Source organism: Pongo pygmaeus, chromosome 4 (genome assembly GCF_028885625.2).
Source record: "Pongo pygmaeus isolate AG05252 chromosome 4, NHGRI_mPonPyg2-v2.0_pri, whole genome shotgun sequence".
NCBI lineage: Eukaryota > Metazoa > Chordata > Mammalia > Primates > Hominidae > Pongo > Pongo pygmaeus.
Window position 1 is genome coordinate 97836876 of NC_072377.2, and position 21570 is coordinate 97858445.

Consider the following 21570-nt stretch of genomic DNA (forward strand, 5'->3'; position numbering starts at 1 on the left):
TGGAGAATTGCTTGAGCCCAGGAAGTCAAGGCTGCACTAAGCCATGACTGCACCACAGCACTCAGCTTGTGCAACAGAGTGAGACTCTGTCTCAAAAAGGAAAAAAGAGGGAAAATGGAATCACATTAAAAAAAAAAACGCTGCTAAATAATTTTTAAGGGGCTACAAATTAAGGTAGCCATGAATAAATTAAAGTTTTACTTGAACACTGAGAAAAGTTGACTTTCAAAATATGAGAATATCAGAATATTGAAGAAAAACAATAATGAAAATGAATAATGTATTAATATTAATGAGTAAGGGGAAGGAGCAGCATTTTAGCTGGTCATTGGCTAATATTCACCTCAGTTTACATAGAACTCTGACTCTGCACATGGTAACTACAATGTACTTTCTATAAAGTTAGTGCTAATTTTAAATAGTAAGATACCTATATTAATAAAATAATTTCTTCTTCATTAACCTAATTAAGTTTGAACATATGGCTGTTCCAAGGTCATTTATCTTCATTAAGCTAAGCTTTCATTAAGGAATACACATAACGGTCATTCCAGCGAACCGCCTCACTTTATTACAAATCAACCTCAGACACCTTTTGGCTGATGAGACTGCACCAAACAATTTTAGCAGTTACCAATTCATTATGTAATACTCGTGAACACCATTAATTGCTGAAACATGATGCATGTAATAAACTAAGTGAAAATTTGTAGTGAAGTTGTTAATTCATGTCTCCAGTGTTCTATACAAGTATGAGATATTTTGCTATAATTGAGAATACTTTATGCCTATTTATGAGAGATGTGGAGTAAACATAGGCATGATCATAATGTTTACTATCAAATCATGGGTTCCACAAAGAGCAGTCATTTAAAAAATGGTTCTTTTTCCCTTTTAAAATAGTTTTAACTATAAAACTAAAAGAGTTCATCACCAGGAAAAAAAAGGTTTGATGGTATTCTTTAAGTAAAAAGAACAACTATTTACAGACACCCAAATACAAAAACCCACTCTCACTCTGAGATTTAAGAGAGCTCGGGAGAAAAATAATAGCTATTGAAAAACAGTTGTGAAGAGAAGTTTCACAACAGTACCAAATATGTGATAATTTATAAAGGGAAATATTAATTTCCTAAGACAAAATTCAGAGTTTTTAAGTTTACAAAATAAGTGAAACTTTATTAACCAAAGATAGGCATGATGCTTAAGTTGCATATAAAGTAAATCTCTCTTGCTTATTAGCTTTATATTCCAAATTTAAAATCAAAGGATAATCAGATCCATAATATAGAGTTCTCTTCCATCTATAAAGATCAATAATGAAACTTAAAACATATAACATGCTGTATACAGCCAATTATTTTGTGATTTGTTCTAGAAATTTGGAGACTGAAGTGAGTTTAAGGGTTCCCTGGAACTAGAAGTATTATAGAGTTAGCAGACTCAATATTAATTGTGTTGTATCAATAAATTAACCTAATGCTCTTTAAATATCATTCTTCAGAAACTCTGAAAGAAATAAAATTAACAAGAAAGGAAAACTGGGCAAAGTGACAAAATTCTACCCTGACTTTCCAGAAGACCAAATTTCAATATATACTTTAAATGAAGTAAAATGCTAGGCCTAAAGTCAAAACTAAGACAGTAAGTTTAAATCCAAAAAAGACTGGTATATTCATTCCCAGAAAGGTACTAAAATCTTGTCTGTAAAGGAAGAAAAATTTCCAAATAAACCAAGGGTTGATGTAGCTGTTACACAGAATAATATTTTATTGACTAATCCATCATAAGCACTTGGACCAGTGTGCATCACCTAAAATACATTTAAATAAATATATGTTGAATAAATGAATAATGAGCGAATGACTAATAATGTGATCTTGCACTTGAGGTTACTTATGGAAAATCAAATAAAAAGGTTTCCTTTAAAAAAGGAACTACGGAATCAGTTCTGGAGAGGGACAATATTAAGAAATCCTCAAACCCTCGAATTTATAATAAAATAGCACTATCCAAAGAATTTTTAAAACTCACGCAACATTTCATGCAAACAAAATTATCTATATGCAAAGTGTTGTGCTTTAAATGAATTACTTCCATTAAGTCTCCCAGATTCTTATATATCATAAAATCATAAAGTTGTCAGAGACAGCAAAGATCCTCCAATCTAGTCCAATCACCGTTTCACACACATGATTACAATCTCTTCATTTTAAAGCTTAATATTTTGTGGTTTACATTTAAAATAACAGGGGTTTGTGTTTTTTGTTTCGTTTTGTTTTTTTGACAATTTGAGTCTGAGAACAAATCTCAAACTTTTTCACTCTTAAATGGCAAAATGTGCAAAATTCAAAAAAATGTTCCGCCAAAAAGGAAAGGAGCAGGGTTATGAAACAGGAAGCACCAGGAATGAATTTGGGAATGTATAAACGAAACAACATACTATGTGTAGAAATAAGACATATTTTTTAAAACCAAGAAATATTTAAAGAGACAGTGAATGTCTAATGTAACAAAAACTGCACTGGTTTACTACAAATAAATAAAAATAAATTATTCCAGTGAAATGAGAAAGGGTACACAGGTAAGGGTAATCCTTTTAATACAGTCATCATTTTCAAAGAGACTAGAAATCGGTTTTTACTTTATACTGAAGAGTATTCTTTATAAGAACTACTGCTGTGCAGAATGAGATGAGGTATACTAATAAGCATTTAAAATTATCACTATCAACACAATAAACCTTAACATTTAAACTTATCACAGTCAACCCAAAACAAAAGTTTTCTTCTGAATTAAAAACTATTTTACTTGGAAATAAACATTTCATTTGAAATAAACATTTCTTTAAAATTTGACTTACTGGAATAGATATTTTTTTCAAATTACAATCCTTTTCCAGGAGTTCATATACATACTTCGTGATGATCTAAGTAGGAAAGAAATAACACATTAAGATCTGATGTCATCCATTATCAAAACTGATATAAATTTTGGTAAATTGTTGCAAGTTATTGCTCTGAGTAAATATCTCTTCATCTTGGAATGCTCTGATACTATATTAAGAGACTCCTAATTACCCATAATGGTTTACTTCCTGCTGCTGTATGAATAACTATGAACCTTTGTATTAAGGATTAGGACCAATTAATACACATTAACAAAAATATACACAACTTTCTCTTTTTCAAGAGAATACTCTGAAAGTATATTTTCTTTTTTCAGTGTTTCTAAAATTTGTTTCTCCTATTATTTTCCTATAGGCATTATATTTAATATATTCATGGCACCTTAGTGACTCTGAATCTCAACACCTCTTTTGTGTTCACTGAATCGAGGAGGAAAAAGTCAGAGATATTCTAAACAGAAAAGGAAAACTCATCCAGAAAGTCAGGGACCTGTCAGTAACACTGCTTATGCTAGGAAGAAACACAGTTCCTCTAGATGTCCATGTCCTAATTCCTGGAACCTGTGAATAAGTTATGTTACATATTAAATGAACCAACAGATATAACTGAAGTTTAGAACCTTGAAATGGCGAGATTTTCTAGGATTATCTGGGTGGTGTATGTCTTTAAAAGTAGAAGATTACAGAAGAACAGTGGGTCAGAGAGATGCAAAGTGACTCAACTGGCTATTGCTTGTTTTCAACATGGAGGAAGAAAACAAGCCAAGAAATGTGGTAGCTTTTATAAAATGGAATAACCTTCAGTTTACAGCAGTAAGAAAATGAGACCTCAGTCCTACATCTGCAAGGAACTGAATTCGACCAGCAACCCTTATAAGCAGTAAACGAATTCTCCCCTAGATCCTAAAAACAGCTTGTTCACACCTTGATTTTAGCCCAGTGAAACTCACACGGGACTTCTGACCTACAGAATTGTTAAGATAATAAATTTGTGTTGCTTTAAGCCTCTAAATTTATAGTAATTTGTTACAGCAGCAAAAGAAAATCAACATACTATTTCTATTAAGGAAGGCAAAGAGTAAGGAAAGAGACACCTGGAATAAAAACAAATATTAAATAGATGGTACTAATGGTCATTTTAAGGAGTGTTTCTCCACCCCAAAATGTCTTAAGTTATCTATGCAAAATACCTCAGAGAATAATTTTAGCAGAAACATAATTAAAAGTCAAACTTTATGAAACAAAATCACAGGATGATTTTTTTAGAAAATTAAGATGTCAATTGCTTTGGTGCTGTATTCGTAATCTAAAATAGATTCTTTATCCTGCTTTCTTCAAGGAATCCAAAATTCTTTCTTCTATGTATACGTATTCATTTCATTTTAGAAACAGTATATTAGATGTATGCTAGAACAGCTTTATCTTGGCTGGTAATGGTAATTTCAAAAGCTATGATACTACATTAGAACTAGGTAATAAAATGCTAGTTATTAAACTAATAGTGTTCTTACATTTCAACATAGTAGTTAAAATTATGTTGATTATACCTTCACTGGGATGTAGTGGTACTGTAGACTTATAAGAGTAAACTAAAAATGTGGAGGTTCAAACTAAACATATGTGTAAAGTTATATAATGACCTGCTGCTTTAAGAGAAATAGAGTAAATAAGATTAGCAAAATGAGTGGTTTAGCATTTCTGAAAATATCCTACTATCTATGAAATCACAAAATATTCTTACATTTGAAGCAACAACAAAACCAATGAAACTTAATCCAAATGAATTCTACCACCATGCCAAATACTTGAGTCATAATCTGAGAATTAAAAAATTAAATACTACTGACCTTACAAAAAGAAAAAAGCTGAACAAACTAAAAGTCAACAGCTCTTACTAGATACATCAGTTAATCCTCAAGGTTTATACTACAGGATAATATAAAACAATTCAAAAACTCAAAAATTGCTTATTTAGCTTTGAAAAACACAATAGAGCAAGTCTGGAATTTGCAACACATCAAACCAAGTAATAAAACTATATATCAAGTAAGAGTTGGAGAAACACTACCTAACTTGCCTAATTTGCTTTGATGTCCAAATCCTTACTGTAGGAAAAAAGCAACCATAGATGAAATCATCTATCTTATAGGCAATTCTCCGTGTTCAGCATGCTCTCCTCAGCTCTAGTCATCCTCCAAAATACAGATCACATGTCAACTCCTTCAGGTAACTCTCACGGTCTCATCCCAACCCTCCAAGGTATGGCAAAGTGTCTCACCTCTATTTTCCTCTGGACATGACTGAATATCATTGTCTAACATACTACTTGAATATCGTTACCTGTCTGTTACACATCTACTTATAGAACACTATAATTTCGGGCTCCTACCTTTATTCCTTCTTGTATTCACAGGATACTCTGGCAAACAGAAGATACTTAAAATTGTACATGAATTCTCCTCTCTGTCCATCCTGTCTACATCTTTCGAGGGAGATACAAGTTCAAGATTTAAAAAAAAAACATTTTCTAATTGCTAAATCAAGGCTTAGGAAGAAAGCATCAAGGACTCATTCATTGCCTTCCAGATTGCATAGAATTGCACTCTGCATTTAGAAAAACCAAAAAATGAAAAAGATAATTTCAAAAAGGAGATGAAAAAAGTATTTCTTTCCAAATGTCATCTGTGTTCAAATGTTCACTGGGAGCTGTGTTTATAGATGGAAAAGAAAAGGCTTAAGAGACTACGCAGGCTCTAAAATTATGTTTTCATTTTAATAAGAAACAGAGAATTTCTGTTGTCTGGTCTGATGTATACAGAGCTTGGAAGTAGGTACTACTGACCTTACAAAAAGAAAAAAGGCTGAACAAACTGAAAGTCAACAACTCTCATTAGATCCATCAGAGAAGTGAGGCCACAGAGCAAACTGCTTCCCTGAAAATGGAGAGACAGACAAGCAGATATAAAATCAGTTTACAGGGTACCTCAGCTGAAGCCAGTGCTAATGTAAGAACACTTTAAACTGCAATGGAGGAACTGCTGGTGGGGTGTGGACTAGCTTAAGAGTTAAAAACTAAGAGGAGGTTCAACCTTAAGGGGGAGGGGACAAATTTTTATGAGTTTTACTTCCAGGAGGGCTACTAGGTTCTCACTATGAAGACTACATAAAAACTCTCCGGCAGGGGAAGGGGAAAAGTAACCATTTAAAAATGCTCCAGAGCTCTCTATTGTCTTTAACAATGCCTGAAATAGTTGAAGAGAAACTATTTTACCAGAACCTAGCTGACCTGGCAGAAAGGGAAATGCCCAACTCCGGCTCATCTAAGAGATGAGACTTAATAGAGGACTATAGAATATCTCCCCATCTACCCTAAGTTACCACCATATCAACAGAGTTCCTATAAAATACCAGGGGATTACAGCTAAAATAATTGTAAGAGTCAGGCCCTTTTTAAGGACCCTAGAAAAAACCAAAGACAATAGAGGAGACAAAAACAAAGAGCCTAGAGGAAACTGTAGCCTCTGACATGCAGCTAAAGCAAACAATAAACACAATCTAATGCCTAGCCAAATAAACATAAAATCTCACACTAAAGACCTATTTACTTCAGTTCCTTTCACCTGATATATAATATCAGACTTTCAACAAGTAGTTACCAGGCTGCTAAAAGGCAAAAACAAACAAACAAAACCCCCATGATCTGAAGAAACAAACCAAACATCAGAACTAGACTCAGATATGGCAGAGATAGTGGAATTATCAGACTAGGAATTTAAAACAACTATAATATGCTAAGGCTTTAATGAAAAATGCAGCACATACAGGAACAGATGGGTAATGTAAGGAGAAATATGGAAACCAAGATACAATCAAAAGGAAATGTTAGATCAAAACCACTGTAACAAAAACAAAGACTGGGTTTAATAGGCTAATTAGTAGACTGGACACCGCCAAGGAAAGACTCAATGAGCTTAAAGATAAGTTAATGGAAATGCTCAAAATGTACATGCAAAGAGAAAACAAGAATGAAAAGACAATACAGAATATTAGAGAACCGTGGGGCAATCACACAAGGTGTAACTTATGCATAATGAGAATACAAGAAGGAGAAGAGAGAAGAAACAGAAAATATTTGAAGTAATAATGGTTGAGAATATTCCAAAATTAATGACAGATAAAAAATAATAGATCCAGGAAGTGCAGAGAGCATCAAGCTGGATAAATAAAACAAAGAAACAAAAAAACTATACCTTGCCAAAGTGAAAATCTTAAAAGAAGCTGGTGGCGGAAGGGTGGAAATTTACTTACAGAGGAACAAGGATCAGAATTACATTGGACTTCTCTTACAAACTATGTAAGCAAGAAGACAGAGGAGGGAATTACTCAGTGTTGAAAGAAACCCCACCAACCTAGAATTTTATATCCTGCAAAGTTATCCTTCAAAAGTGAGGGAGAAATAAAGACTTTCTGAAACAAATAAAAATTTAGGGAATTTTTTCTTTCTTTCTTTTTTTTTTTTTTTTTTTTTTTTTGCCAGTAGACTTGCCTCACAAGAAATGTTAAAACTTATTTCAGAGAAAATGAAAATTACAGAGATCAGGAATTTGGATCAACACAAAGAAACAGGAGTGTTAGACAAGAAAGAAATGAAGGTAAAATAAAATATTTCATTATTCTTATTTGATCTAACAGATAACAGTTTGTTTAAAATAATAACAGCAACAATGTATTTTGTGATTATAGATAAGCAGAATGAACGTCAGCAATGTTATAAGAGACAAGAGAGGAGAACTGATTATTCTCTGTTATAAGGTACTTGTACTACACATGAAGAAGTCTAGTGTCATTTGAAAGAAACACTGGAAAGAAAAATCTACTACACCTGGCAATTTTCCTGGATTTCTTCTGATTCCTAAGAAGCTGCCATAAAGATAAAAGTTAAATGAATCCACAATGTAAGTGATAGAAAAATAATTTTGAGATTATATATTCATGGAATAAATCTCCTGACTACTAATACAGTAATGCCCTCAAGGAATTAGAGTCTGACTCAAATTTTTCTAGCTCAGAGTTTCTGCATGCAGGGATTAAAGAAAATTGTTAAAAGGAGAGCAGGGGTGATCAATGAAATAAAACACAGAAATAAGGAAAATGAAGTATAATAAAAATCACTTCTCCATGGAGCACTTCCAATAGAAATTCATCCTACTATGAATTTACTTTTGACATTTATTAAGCACTTACTATGTGCTTATCATGTTCCTCATTCATCTCAGCATTACTTCAGGTCTTTAATTAAATAAGAAGCCAGCAATGATAACCTTTAGTCCAGTAACAGCACTGAAATTATTCTAGCTAGTTATAATTTAAGGGGGTGGGGAAGAGTGACATTAAGACGCCTCCTAGAAGGTACCACAGATCCTTTTGAGAAATAAAATGTAATACATGATAATATATACTACTGCATAGATAAGGTAAATAATATAAATACTTCAATTAAACATAAAGTTTATTTTATTACCAGATATTCAAGCTTTCATTCTTTCTTCCTCAGAAGAAAATCTCTCAATAGTAACAAACTAAATTTGGCCTTATTGATTCACAGCAATAACAATTGTTATTTTACAACCTTATTAACTACATAAGATAAAAAATTTCTATATTAGGCCTATTAGGAGAGTAAGAACATCAGCCCAAGACATAAAACACCAATACCTATACATCCCCAATACCCATCCCTATAGATGACACGTAAATGCTAAGAGAATCCTGACTTTAAACGTAAAGGTGGATGAATTGAATCAAAAGGGAAACTCTAAAAGATTTAAATATATCTATAAAATTTTTATGCCTCTTTCAACCAAATAAAATCTTAGAAAACAGACTCAGTAAGTATCTGAATTAATAAAATATGAACTAAAACATTAAAAGAAATCATTTTAAAAAAGTTTTTAAACATATGAAACATTTTAAAAGAAAAATAACTTTTAAATGCTTAAAATATTTTAAAATAAACCATTTTTTCCGTGCTTGTATAATGGTAAGTATACCTACCTGTTCGTGGGACACTGGGGTTTGATTCTCCCCACAACCAAAAAAAGAAAAGAAACAATTGGTAGACAGCCTTAGGATAATAAATCATTGCCTAGTAGAAATTTGGTTCTAAACGGCAGAATGAAATTAAGTCATTTATAATGAATACACTTAAGTGATAATAATACTTTCAGTTTTCTGCTTGAAATAATTACATATATCATGTTTACATTAAATGGATACTTACAAAACAGTTGAAAATAGTTTACTTTTACATAAGCATCTTCTTTTAACATTATTCATTTGCTTAGAAAGCCCTGATTTCACAAATGAGCCCAAAGGAGTCAAAACAAGCAATCTGATTTATCACACTACAATGTATCACAAATGTAAATGAAGTTTGATATTCTAAGCTCTTACTATATTGAAAGTTTAAAAATATTTTGAAGATAAACTTTCGCTTTTTTTTTTTTTTTTTTTTGAGATGGTGTCTTGCACGGTTGCCCAGGCTGGAGTGCAGTGGCACGATCTCAGCTCACTGCAAGCTCTGCCTTCTGGGTTCACACCATTCTCCTGCCTCAGCCTCCTGAGTAGCTGGGACTACAGGCGCCCACAACCACGCCCGGCTAATTTTTTGTACTTTTAGTAGAAACGGGGTTTCACCCTGTTAGCCAGGATGGTCTCGATCTCCTGACCTCGTGATCCACCCGCCTCGGCCTCCCAAAAACTTTCGCTTTTAACACAATATTTAGCCAGGCACAGTGGCTCACATCTGTAATCCCAGAACTTTGGGAGGCCAAGGCAGGTGGATCACCTGAGGTCAGGGGTTCAAAACCAGCCTGGCCAACATGGCAAAACCCCATCTCTACTAAAAATACAAAATTAGCCAGGCATGGTGGTGCATGCCTGTAATCCCAGCTACTTGGGAGGCTGAGGCAGGAGAATCACTTGAACCTGGGAGGCAGAAGTTGCAGTGAGCTGAAATAGCGCCATTGCACTCCAGCCTGGGCAACAAGAACAAGACTCCATCTCAAAAATAAATGAATAAATAAACAAAACAAAAATACAATATTTATTCTATCTATTCTGTGTTACTCCGTTTCACTTTGCTTATTATGATTAATAAAAATACAATTTAAAATCCCCATACCATTTATTTTGAGAGGCAGAGACTTCAAGATCTTTGTATTCAGTACGTAACTGAATAATTGGTTGGATTCCTCAATTTAAAATATACCAATAAATGGGGGATAGTGCCCCACCAGGTCTCAGGAGCAGAAGGGAGGCAGATCTCACTCCTGGAAATCTAATCCTTGGCATGGTCTGCCACTGAAGGAGTAGGGAGCAAATCCTGCCAAAGTCCTACTTGGGTCAAAGGAAATGCAAGAGTGGTGCCAGTTGCTGAAGGAAGCACCCACCAAAGCCTCTGAATGGACAAGGATGAGGGGAGTAATCTCTCACCTCCCTGCCCCTTTTCTCAGTTCACTGTTGTGAACTTGGCAAAGGCTTTTCCCACCAGGGTTTATGAGCATGGCCTTAAAGAGACAACTTCTTGAGTTTCTCCAGTGGCTCCACCCCTTACTGAAGGTGAACACTGGCTGGGGGAGGGTGCTTTTCACACTTCTCCATTGCCTCTGCTCCTGCACCCACCAACCAGATCTTACAATTAAGTGCTACCTACTGACTGTAGCCTGAAATACATGACCAATCAAAATTACGTTGCTAAAACAAGCAACATCTGAGAAAGCCAGTTAACAAACCTATCTATATCCAAGAAACCCATATAGAGCCTTGGCACCCTGAAAGCACCCAGAAACAAATCCAATCAATCACAAACAATACATACCACAGTCACACCCACAAGGGAAAAAAGAATAACAAATCAAGACACCCCATCCGAATAACAGCAAACTAAAAAAAAAAAAAAAAAAAGAGAAGCATCAGCTCTCTTAGATGAGAATGAACAGTGCGAGAACTCTGGCAATACACAAAGCCAGAGTGTTTCATCATCTCTAAATGATCCCACTAGTTCCCCAGCAATGGATCCTAACCAGAATAAAAATTCTGAAATGACAGAGAATTCAGAATATGGATGGCAAAGAAACTGAATGGGACCCAGAAGAAAGCTGAAATCCAACACGAAGAAATCGGAAAAACAATTCAGAAACTGAAGATGACATAGCTGCTATATTAAGAACCAAATGGAACTTCTGGTATTGAAAAATTCACTACAGGGGGCTGGGTGTGGTGGCTCACGCCTGTAATCCCAGAACTTTGGGAGGCCAAAGCAGGAGGATCTCTTGAATCCAGGAGTTCAAGACCAGCCTGGGCAACATAGGGAGACCCTGCCTCTTAAAAAAAAAAAAAAAGGAGAAAACTCACTACAGGAATTTCTTTTTCTTTTCCTTTTTGAGACAGTCTTGCTCTGTTGCCCGAGCTGGAATGCAGTAGCATGATCATAGCTCACTGCAGCCTCAAACTCCTGGGCTCAACTGATCCTCCCACTTTAGCCACTGAAGCAGCTGGGACTACAGGTGCATGTCACCATGCCCAGATAATTTTTAAATTTTTTCATAGAAACCAGGTCTTACTATGTTGGCCAGGCTGGTCTTGAACTCCTTGAGCTTACACAATCCTCCCGACTTGGCCTCCCAGTAGTTCTAATATGAGTAGTTCTAGGCGTTAGCCACTATGCCCAACCAGGAATTTCAAACTACAATTGGAAGTCTTAATAACAGAATACATCAAGCAGAAGAAGGAATCTCAGAGCTCAAAGACTGGCCCTTCCAAGTCAACTCAGACAAAAATAAAGAAAAAATAATTGTAAAAACTGAACAAAGCCTTCAAGAAATATGGGATTATGTAAAGTGACCAAATCTATGACTTACTGGCATTCCTGAGTGAGAAGAGAAAGTAAGCAACTAGGAAAACATATTTGAGGATATAATTAAGAAAAGTTTCTCTAATCTTGCTTAAATTGGTCAACATGCAGATACAAGAAATCCAGAGAACTCCTTCAAGATACTATACAAGATGACCTTCCCCAAGACACATAGTCATCAGACTATCCAAGATCAATGCAAAAATTCTTAAAAGGCAGCTATGGAAAAGAATCACATCACCAGTAAAAGAAAGTCCATGAGATTAACAGCAGAATTCTCACCAGAAACCTTATAAGCCAGAAGAGACTGGGGACCCATTTTTAGCATTCTTTAAGAAATGAAATTTCTGCCAAGAATTTCATATCCCACCCAACTAAGCTTCACAAACAAAAGAGAAATAAAGTTGTTCCCAGACAAGCAATCACTAAAGGAATTGATCACTATCAAAAAATGCTTATGGGGTATCTGAACATGGAAACGAAAGAATGATACTTGCTACCACAAAAGCACATGCAAGCACATAGTCTACAGACCCAATAAAGCAACTACACAATTGAGACTACCATGCAACTAGCTAACGACACCACACAGGAAGAAAACCTCAAATATCAATATTAACCTTGAATGCAAACAGTGTATACACTCCACTTAAAAGACACTGAGTGGCAAATTGGATGGAAAAACAAGACCCATCCTTCTACTGTCTTCAAGAGAGCAATCTCACATGTAATGACACACAAAGGCTCAAAGTAAAGATGTATCTATACAGAAAGATCTTTCTCAAAGTAAAAATCTTTCTATAGAGAAAGATCTATCATGCAAGTTAAAACAAAAAAGGGCAGAGGTTGTTATTCCTATATCAGATAAAATAGACTTTAACAATAAAAAGGACAAAAAGTAATATTACATAATGATAAAGGGTTCTATTCAACAAATAAATAGGCACCCAACATTGGAGCACCCAAATTTATAAAACAATTACTTCTAGACCTAAGAAGAGACTTATATAGCCACACAATAATAAGGGGAGAATTTAACACCCCACAAAAGCTATTAAACAGATCATCAAGGCAGAAAACAAACAAAAATCTGAACTTAAATTTGACACTTAATCAATTGAACCTAATAGACATCTATGGAATACTCCACCCAACAACAACAAAATATATATTATTCTCATCTGCACACAGAATATATTTCAGGATTGCCCACATGCTTGGTCATAATAAAAGTCTTGGTAAATTTTTTGAAAAAACTAAATTAAAAAATAAAATAAATAAAAAATGAATCATACGAAACATCTTCTCAGACCATGGTGGAATAAAAATAGAAATCAACACCATGAAGAACTCTCAAAACCACACAAACTATATATGGATATCATTACATAAAAGTCTTGAATGACTTCTGGATAAACAATGAAATTAAAGCAAAAATCAAAAAATTCTTTTAAACAAACAAAAATAGAGACACAACATACACCTCTGTGATGTGGCAAAAGCATTCAGAGGAAAGTTTGTAGTGCTAAATTACTGCATCAAGAAAACACAAAAATCTCAGCCGGGCGCGGTGGCTCATGCCTGTAATCCCAGCACTTTGGGAGGCCGAGGCAGGCAGATCACGAGATCAGGAGATGGAGACCATCCTGGTGAAACTCCGTCTCTAGTAAAAAAATACAAAAAATTAGCCGGGAATGGTAGCGAGCACCTTGTAGTCCCAGCTACTCCAGAGGCTGAGGCAGGAGAATCGTGTGAACCCGGGAGGCGAAGCTTGCAGTGATCCGAGATCACGCCACTGCACTCCAGCCTGGGACACAGAGCAAGACTCCATCTCAAAAAAAAAAAAAAAAAGGAAAACAGAAAAATCTCAAAATTAACAACCTATCCTTGCACCTAAGGGAACTAGAAAAACAAGAACAAACTAAATTCACAGCTGGTAGAAGGAAAAAATAATTAAAATCAGAACAGAACTAAATGAAATTGAGACCTCAAAAAACCATCCAAATGATCAACAAAATAAAAAATTTGGTTCTTTGAAAGATAAATAAAATTGATAAACTGTTAGCTAGATTAACAAAGAAAATAAATCTATGCACAATCAGAAATGACAAAGATGACTTCACAAATGATCCCAGAGAGATATAAAAGATCCTCAGAGACTACTATATACATCTCTATGCACACAGACTAGAAAATTTAGAGGAAATGGATACATTCCCTGAAACACACAACCTCCCAAGATAGAATGAGGAAGAAACAACAATCTCGAACAAGTGATGAAATTGAATCAGTAATTTAAAAAAACTACCAACCAAAAAAAGCCCTGGAACAGACTGATTCACAGCTGAATTCTACCAATTCTACTAGATACGCAAAGAGCTAGTACCAATCCCACTGAAACTATTACAAAAAGTCAAGAAGGAGGGACTCCTCCCTAACTCCCTATCCCAATCTGGTAAAGATACAATAAGAAAAGAAAACTACAGGTCAATATCCCTAATGAACAGAGACCAATCAATCCTCAACAAAATACTAGCAAATCGAATCCAGCAGCACATCAAAAAGTTAATTCACCATGATCAAGTGGGCTTTATTCCTGGAATGCAAGGATAGTTCACCATATGCAAATCAATAAATGTGATTCATTACATAAACAGAATTAAAAACAAAAACCATTTTTTTATTTATTGTTATTGAGATGATCATTCATCTCAATAGACACAGAAAAATGCTTTCATTAAATCCAACATCCTTCATGATAAAAACCCTCAACAAACTAGCCATCAAAGGAACATATCTCAAAATAATAAGAGTCATCTATGAAAAACACACACCCAATATCATACTGTACAGGCAAAAGTTAGAAGTATTCCCCCTAAGAAGATATCCAGTCTCATCACTCCTATTCAAGATAGTACTGAAAGTCCTAGCCAGAGCAATCAGGCAAGAAGAATAAATAAAAGGTATCTGATATGGTTTGGCTCTCTGTCCCAAACCTCAAATCTCATCTCAAATTGTAATCCCCACCTCTCAAGGGAAGGAAGTGATTACATTATGGGGACAGTTTCCTCCTTTCTGTTCTCATGATAGTGAGTGAATTTTCACGAGATCTGATGGTTTCATAAACAGGAGTTTTTCCTGTGTTCTCACATGCTTGAATTTCTCTCTCCTGCTGCGATGTGAAGAAGGTCCTTGCTTCCCCTTTGCCTTCTGCTATGATTGCCTTCTGCTATGATTGTATGATTCTCACACTTCTTCTTTATAGAAGTGTGAGAATGGACTATACAGCATCTAAATAGGAAAAGAGAAAGTCACATTATCTCTTTTCATTGCTGATATGATTCTATATCTAGAAAACCCTAAAGATTCCACCATATGACTCCTAGACATGACAAATGACTTCAGCGAACTCTCAGGACAGAAAATCAAAACACAAAAATTAGCATTTCTATATACCAATAACATTCAAGCTGAGATCCAAATTAAGAATGCAATCCCATTTACAATAGCCACCAAAAAAAAAAAATCTAAAAATACATCTAACATAGGAGGCAAAAGATCTCTAGAAGGAGAATTGCAAAACAGTGCTGAAAGACTCACAGATGACAAAAACAAATGGAAAAGAATTTCATGCTAATGAGTTGGAGGAATCAATATCATTAAAATATTTATACTGCCCAAAGCAATCTATGGATTCAATGATATTCCTATCAAATTACCAATGTCATTTTTCACAGAATTAGAAAAAGCTATTCTAAAATTCACATGGAACCAAAAAAGAGACCAAATAGTCAAGCCAATCTTAAGCAAAAAAAAAAAAAGAAAAAAAATCAAGCTGGAAGCATCACATTACCTGACTTCAAACTATACTGCAAGGCTACAGTAAACAAAACAGCATGGTACTGGTACAAAAATAGATACATAGGCCAATGGAACAGAATACAGACCCCCTGAAATAAAGTCACACAGCACCAACCAACTGATCTTCAACAAAGTCAGTAAAAATAAACAATGGGGAAAGGATACCCTATTCAATAAATGGTGCTGGGAAAATTGGCTAACCATAGGCAGAAGAATAAAACTTGACCCCTACTTCTTACCATATAGAAAAATTAACCCAACATGGATTAAAGACTTACATGTAAGACCTCAAACTAAAAATCCTAGAAGAGAACCTAGGAAATACTCTTCCAGATGGTGGCCTAGGCAAAGAATTTATGACAAAGTCCTCAAAAGCAAATGCAACAAAAACAAAAATTGACAACTGGGACCTAATTAAACTAAAGAGCTTCTGCACTACAAAGGAAAAACTGTCAAATGAGTTAACTGACAATCTACAGAACATAAGAAATTATTTTAAAACTATGCATCTGACAAAGGATTAATATCCAGAATCTGTGAGGTGCGTAAACTATTGAACAACCAAAAAACAAATAACCTCATCAAAAAGTGGGCAAAGGTCCACTTTTGAACAGTTCTCAAAAGAGATATAGAAGCAGCCAACAAACATGAAAAAAATGCTCAAATCACTAATCACCAGAGAGATGCAAATCAAAGCCACTATGAGATACCTTCTCACACTATTCAGAATGGCTGTTATTCAAAAGTTAGAAAATAAAAGATGTTGGTGAGGCTGCAGAGGAAAGAGAACACTTATACACTGTTGGTGGGAATGTAAGTTAGTCAGCCCCTGTGGAAAGCAGTTTGTTGATTTCTGAAAGAACTAAAAATGGACTTAGCACTCAAACCAGCAATCCCATTACTGTGTATACAACCAAAGAAAAATAAATCATTCTACCAAAAAGATACCTGCACTCATATGTTTATTGTAGCACTATTCACAATGGCAAAGACATAGAGTCCACCCAGGTTTCCATCGATAGTATGGACTGAATAAAGAAAATGTGGTACACATACATGATGGAATACTATGCAGCTAGAAAAAAGAATGAAATCATGTCCTTTGCAGCACCATGGATGCAGCTGAAGACCATTATCCTAAGTGAATCAATGCAGAAACAGAAAACCAAATACTACATGTTCTCACTTATAAGTGAGAGCTAAACATTGGGTACACATGGGCACAAAGATGGGAACAATAAACACTAGGGAATGCAAAAGTAGGCAGGGAGGGAAGAAAGGAGGAAAGGTAAGGGTTGAAAAACTACCTATCAGGTACTATGTTCAATAGTTGGGTGATGAACTCATTAGAAGCCCAGACCTCAGCATCATGCAATATACCCATGTAACAAACCTGCACATGTACCCCCTAAATCCAAAATTTAAAAATAAATAAAATATTCTTTCTATATTACAAAAAATAAAATGTACCAAGATTATAGATACCAGTGGCTGGAATGGGTGGGGTGGGGGTTGAGGGTGGAATGAAGAGATGGTAGTTAATGGATACAAACATAAAGTTAGATAGAAGGTAAAAATTCTAATGTTTGATAACAGAGTAGGGCAACGATGGTTAGCAATAATGTACTGCATGTTAAATAGCTAGAAGAGAGTACTTAAAATGTTCTTAACACACTGAAATGGTCAAGGTGACAGATACCCCAGATACCCTGTCTTCATCATTGCACATCCTATGCATATAGCAAAGTATTACAAGTACCCCATAAATGTGTAAAATAATATGTATCAGTAACAGGAAATAAAAACTTACAGCTTTTTAAAAACCAGTCTTACTCATTTCATCTCTAAACAGACCAATTGCAATTGGTAGGAGATTTCAGCTTTGAGCAATGACCTGATTTAAAATGTGTTTATCCCCAGTGCAGTATATTAGGAACATTCACAACGTGTAATATTTACCTTTAGGGTCAAGAAGTATATTATGGTTCAATGGAAACAAATTTAGTATTACACCAGCAACATAATGTAGTGTTTCTACAAATATTAAAAGTTAATAAGCAGGTGAAACCTATATATTGAATTTAATATTACAGTTTTTTTTACATTTTACAAAATGGGAAAATTTATCACTATTATCGATTAACCAAAAAAAGTGTTGATACTCAAATATTAAATAACCACTCTTGGAAAATATCAAGTTTTGATATTTTTACAAAAAAAAAACCCTGCATGCATAATTAGGCTTACTTTCTACTTTTTCCTGCTCTTACATTTTAGATGAATATCTTACATATCACATTAAAATTTTGTTTTGTTGTTTTTAACTCAAGCTGGCAGGTTTAATTCTTTGTAGTTACTGAATCATTTTATCCCATATCTTTTATTTACCTTGCTTTTTCTATGTTTCTTCTTTCTCTTCCTATCTTTTAATAGGCTAAGTTTTCTTTATTTCTCACTCTCTGGTATAAAAGTGATATATTCTGGTTCTATTCCGCTAGTGACATCCTTAGAGTTTTAACATGAATACTTAGCATACTTACATCTAAAATTAATCTTCTTTTCTTGAATAGTTCAAAGACTTTAGAGAGATTTACCCCATCTTTTTAATACATCTGACCTCCTTCATGTTATTTTTAAATAGTATATTTTTCTACCTTGGTTTTGTATTTGTTGTTGTTTATTATTGTTGTTGCTTTATATAGCTAAAGTTCCTTTACACTGCTCACAGGCTTACCAATTCCATTGCTCAGCATTCCTTCTTAGTTGCATCTCACTTTCTTTCTTCTTATTAATTCAGTTTGCTTCTTTGGTAGCTCTTTAGCAAAAGGTAAACTGTCAGCCTTTGTCTGAAAATATATGTATCTGAACCTAATTTTGAATTATGGTTTTATTTGAGCATACAATTCTGGATCAATAGTTATTTCCTCTGGTGTCTTCTGGTATCCACAGTTGTTAATGTTTCAGCTGTCAGTCTAGCTGAGGTTGTAGATAATCATGCTTCATTATCTGCTTGCTTTTATAATCTTCCCTATGCCTTTGATGTGCCAAAGATTCACTATAATACCTAGGTGTAGGTTCAGTTTTATTAATCCTCCTGAGGACTCAATGTAGTTCCTGAATCTTTCACCAATTCAAGACAATTCACAGATAGTATTTCTTCAAATATTTCCTCACTCTTTCTTTTTCTAGAACTCCTATTAATACATGCTAAACATTTTCATTCTACTATCCCTGTTATAAGCTCTCTTTCATATTTTCCATCTCTTTTTAAAATCTTTCTGAGCTATATACTAAGTAATTTTATTGAGATAAGTTATCTTCTAGTAGACCAATTCTCCCTTCAGCTATGTCTAATCTTCTATTTAAGTAGGCTGTTGAATTTTAACTTGACCGTATTTTGATTTATATACATTTCATTTGGTATTATTTAAAATCTATTCTTTAAAATTTTTTTTAACCTTTTTAATGTTTTCAAGCATTTTAAATATTTATTTTAAGGTCTCTGAATAATAGTTCTATTATCAAAAGATAATACGTCTCTAGCTCTCCATTATAGTCATATTTTAAAAAATAAGCTTAAGGCATACCACCTTCATATAGCTTTTCCCCTAAAATATTTGCCTTTCTCTGATTGCCAGCCAAAGTCTACTCAGCAAATAATTATTCACTAGCTTTTACTTTTCTGATTACTATATTTCTTTCTTTTATTTATTTATTTATTTTGGTAAAGGGTCTCACTTTGTCATCCAGGCTGGAGTGTGCAGTGGCGCGATCTCAGCTCACTGTAGCCTTGACCTCTGGGCACAAATGATCCTCCCACCTCAGCTCCCCAAGTAGCTGGGACTACAGGCCTGCGCCACCACGCCTGGCTAATTTTTTGTATTTTTTGTAGAGATGGAGTTTCACCATGTTGCCCAGGCTAGTCTCAAACTCCTGAGCTCAAGCAATTCACCCACCTTAGCCTCCCAAAGTGCTAGGATTATAGGCGTGAGCCACCATGCCCAGTCCTGATTATTATATTTAAGTCTCATTTCCTCTGCTTGATGTAAGTTCCTTGAGAAGAAAGACTGTAGTTTTACTTAATCCTAACTCAAAACCAAGTAGAACAATGTACTCAACAAATTTTTGTTGGTTTTTAACTATTTTTAATCATTTATTAATACATTAACAGAAACAGACTCTAAAAGAGAACCCTGAAACACAGATGATTATCCATTTACCCTCCCAATTCTTTCTGGAGATTTCTCAATCCCATAAGTTTGAGACTAAAATATTTAATATAATATTTAATAAACAATACTAAAATATTTAATACACATGGTATTCTTAGATTTTAGGGTGAAAGTGTAGCTAATATGAACAGGCCCGAGGTTAATTTTGGGTATTTTATAATATTTTATTCAGTGTTTATATGTAAAAATACTGCAGCTAAAATCCAGCATGATTACATCCAAAGTTAACTCATCTCACCATAAGCAATGAAGTTCATTACTAGATAATCTGAGCATCTGTAGTACTTCCACTGAAAGAAGCACTGAAAAAAATACTGAAGTCTGCAGAGTACACCACTCCCACAGCCCCTCCAGTCTCTACTCCTTCCTAGCAGCCAGCTTTACCTCTCCAGATACAAATAGAAAACATTACCTAGTCACTTCACATTGCTAGGAGTGGTAATTCAGCATCCATTTCATGTTACTGGCCAAGAAGAGGAATAGAAGAGTCCTGGCCATCTCAAAAACAAAAAAAAGTAATCTTCCCTTCAATATTTTCAGGCTGTGATATTGGGAATGCAATGAGAGGAAGGCAGAAAAAAAATCACCTATATTTCCTCCTTTGTCAGGTCTCATTTTTCTGTTTCAGGGCTTCATCTGAAAATTAAATTAAATTAAAAATTCCTTGTGCTGATGTCAGTATATACTCCTATTTTCTACTACACATACACATATGTATACAGATAAAATGGATATAAATAAACAAATATATATATATATATATATATATATATATACTGCATCCTATTTACTTCTAAATTTACCTATCTACAGAAAGTAAAAACTGTGAATATATATGTATGTACATGCACAGACACACAAATATATTTGCTGAGGGTCTAAAAGCACTGGCATCACTAGCAATGCACAGATCTTGGGGTGGGGCAGGTGTGTGCATGTGCATGTGTCTAAACAGTCATGCAATACTTAGTGAAGGGGATATATTCTGAGAAATGCATCATTAGGTGACTGTTGCTGCGTGAACATCATAGACTGCACTTTCAGAAACTCAGATAGCACAACCTACTACACATCTAGGCTACATGGTATAGCCTACTGCTCCTAGGCTACAAACTTGTACAGCATGATACCGTACTAAATACTGTGGGCAACTGTGACATAATGGTGTATTTCTGTATCTAAATATACCTAAACAGGGAAGGGCGCAGTGGCTCATGCCGGTAATCCCAGCACTTTGGGAGGCTGAGGTGGGCGGATCACCTGAGTTCAGGAGTTCAAGACCAGCCTAGCCAACATGGCAAAACCCCACCTCTACTAAAAATACAAACATCAGGCAGGCATGGTGGCATGCACCTGTAGCCTCAAGCTACCTGGGAGGCTAAGGCAGGAGAATCGCTTGAACTCAGGAGGCAGAGGTTGCAGTGAACCGAGATCGCACCACTGTACTCCAGACTGGGCAACAGAGTGAGACTCCGATACACACCTAAACACAGAAAAGGGAGAATAGAAAGAGAATATTTTAATCTTATGGAGCCACCTTATATATGCGGTCCATTGTTGACCACATCATTATGCTGTTCATGGCTGTGGGGAGGTGTGTGTGTGTGTGTGTGTGTCCCCGTGTCCAATTCCCCACTAAGAGGAGCCAGAGCTCA

General features: G+C 34.9%; 1 protein-coding gene across 14 annotated transcripts in view; it reads right to left on the bottom strand.

The window, feature by feature from the left end:
- Positions 1-21570, bottom strand: part of ARB2A (ARB2 cotranscriptional regulator A) — a 500239-nt gene that overhangs the window by 350963 nt on the left and 127706 nt on the right. For 13 of the 14 annotated variants that reach the window (XM_054489438.2, XM_063665013.1, XM_063665003.1 and 10 more), the window contains one exon: positions 2864-2929. The exons of the other annotated variant lie outside the window; for it this stretch is intronic. In XM_054489438.2, coding sequence (XP_054345413.1) covers positions 2864-2929 — 66 coding nt within the window. The remainder of the gene's footprint in view (positions 1-2863; positions 2930-21570) is intronic. 14 annotated transcript variants of the gene reach the window in all.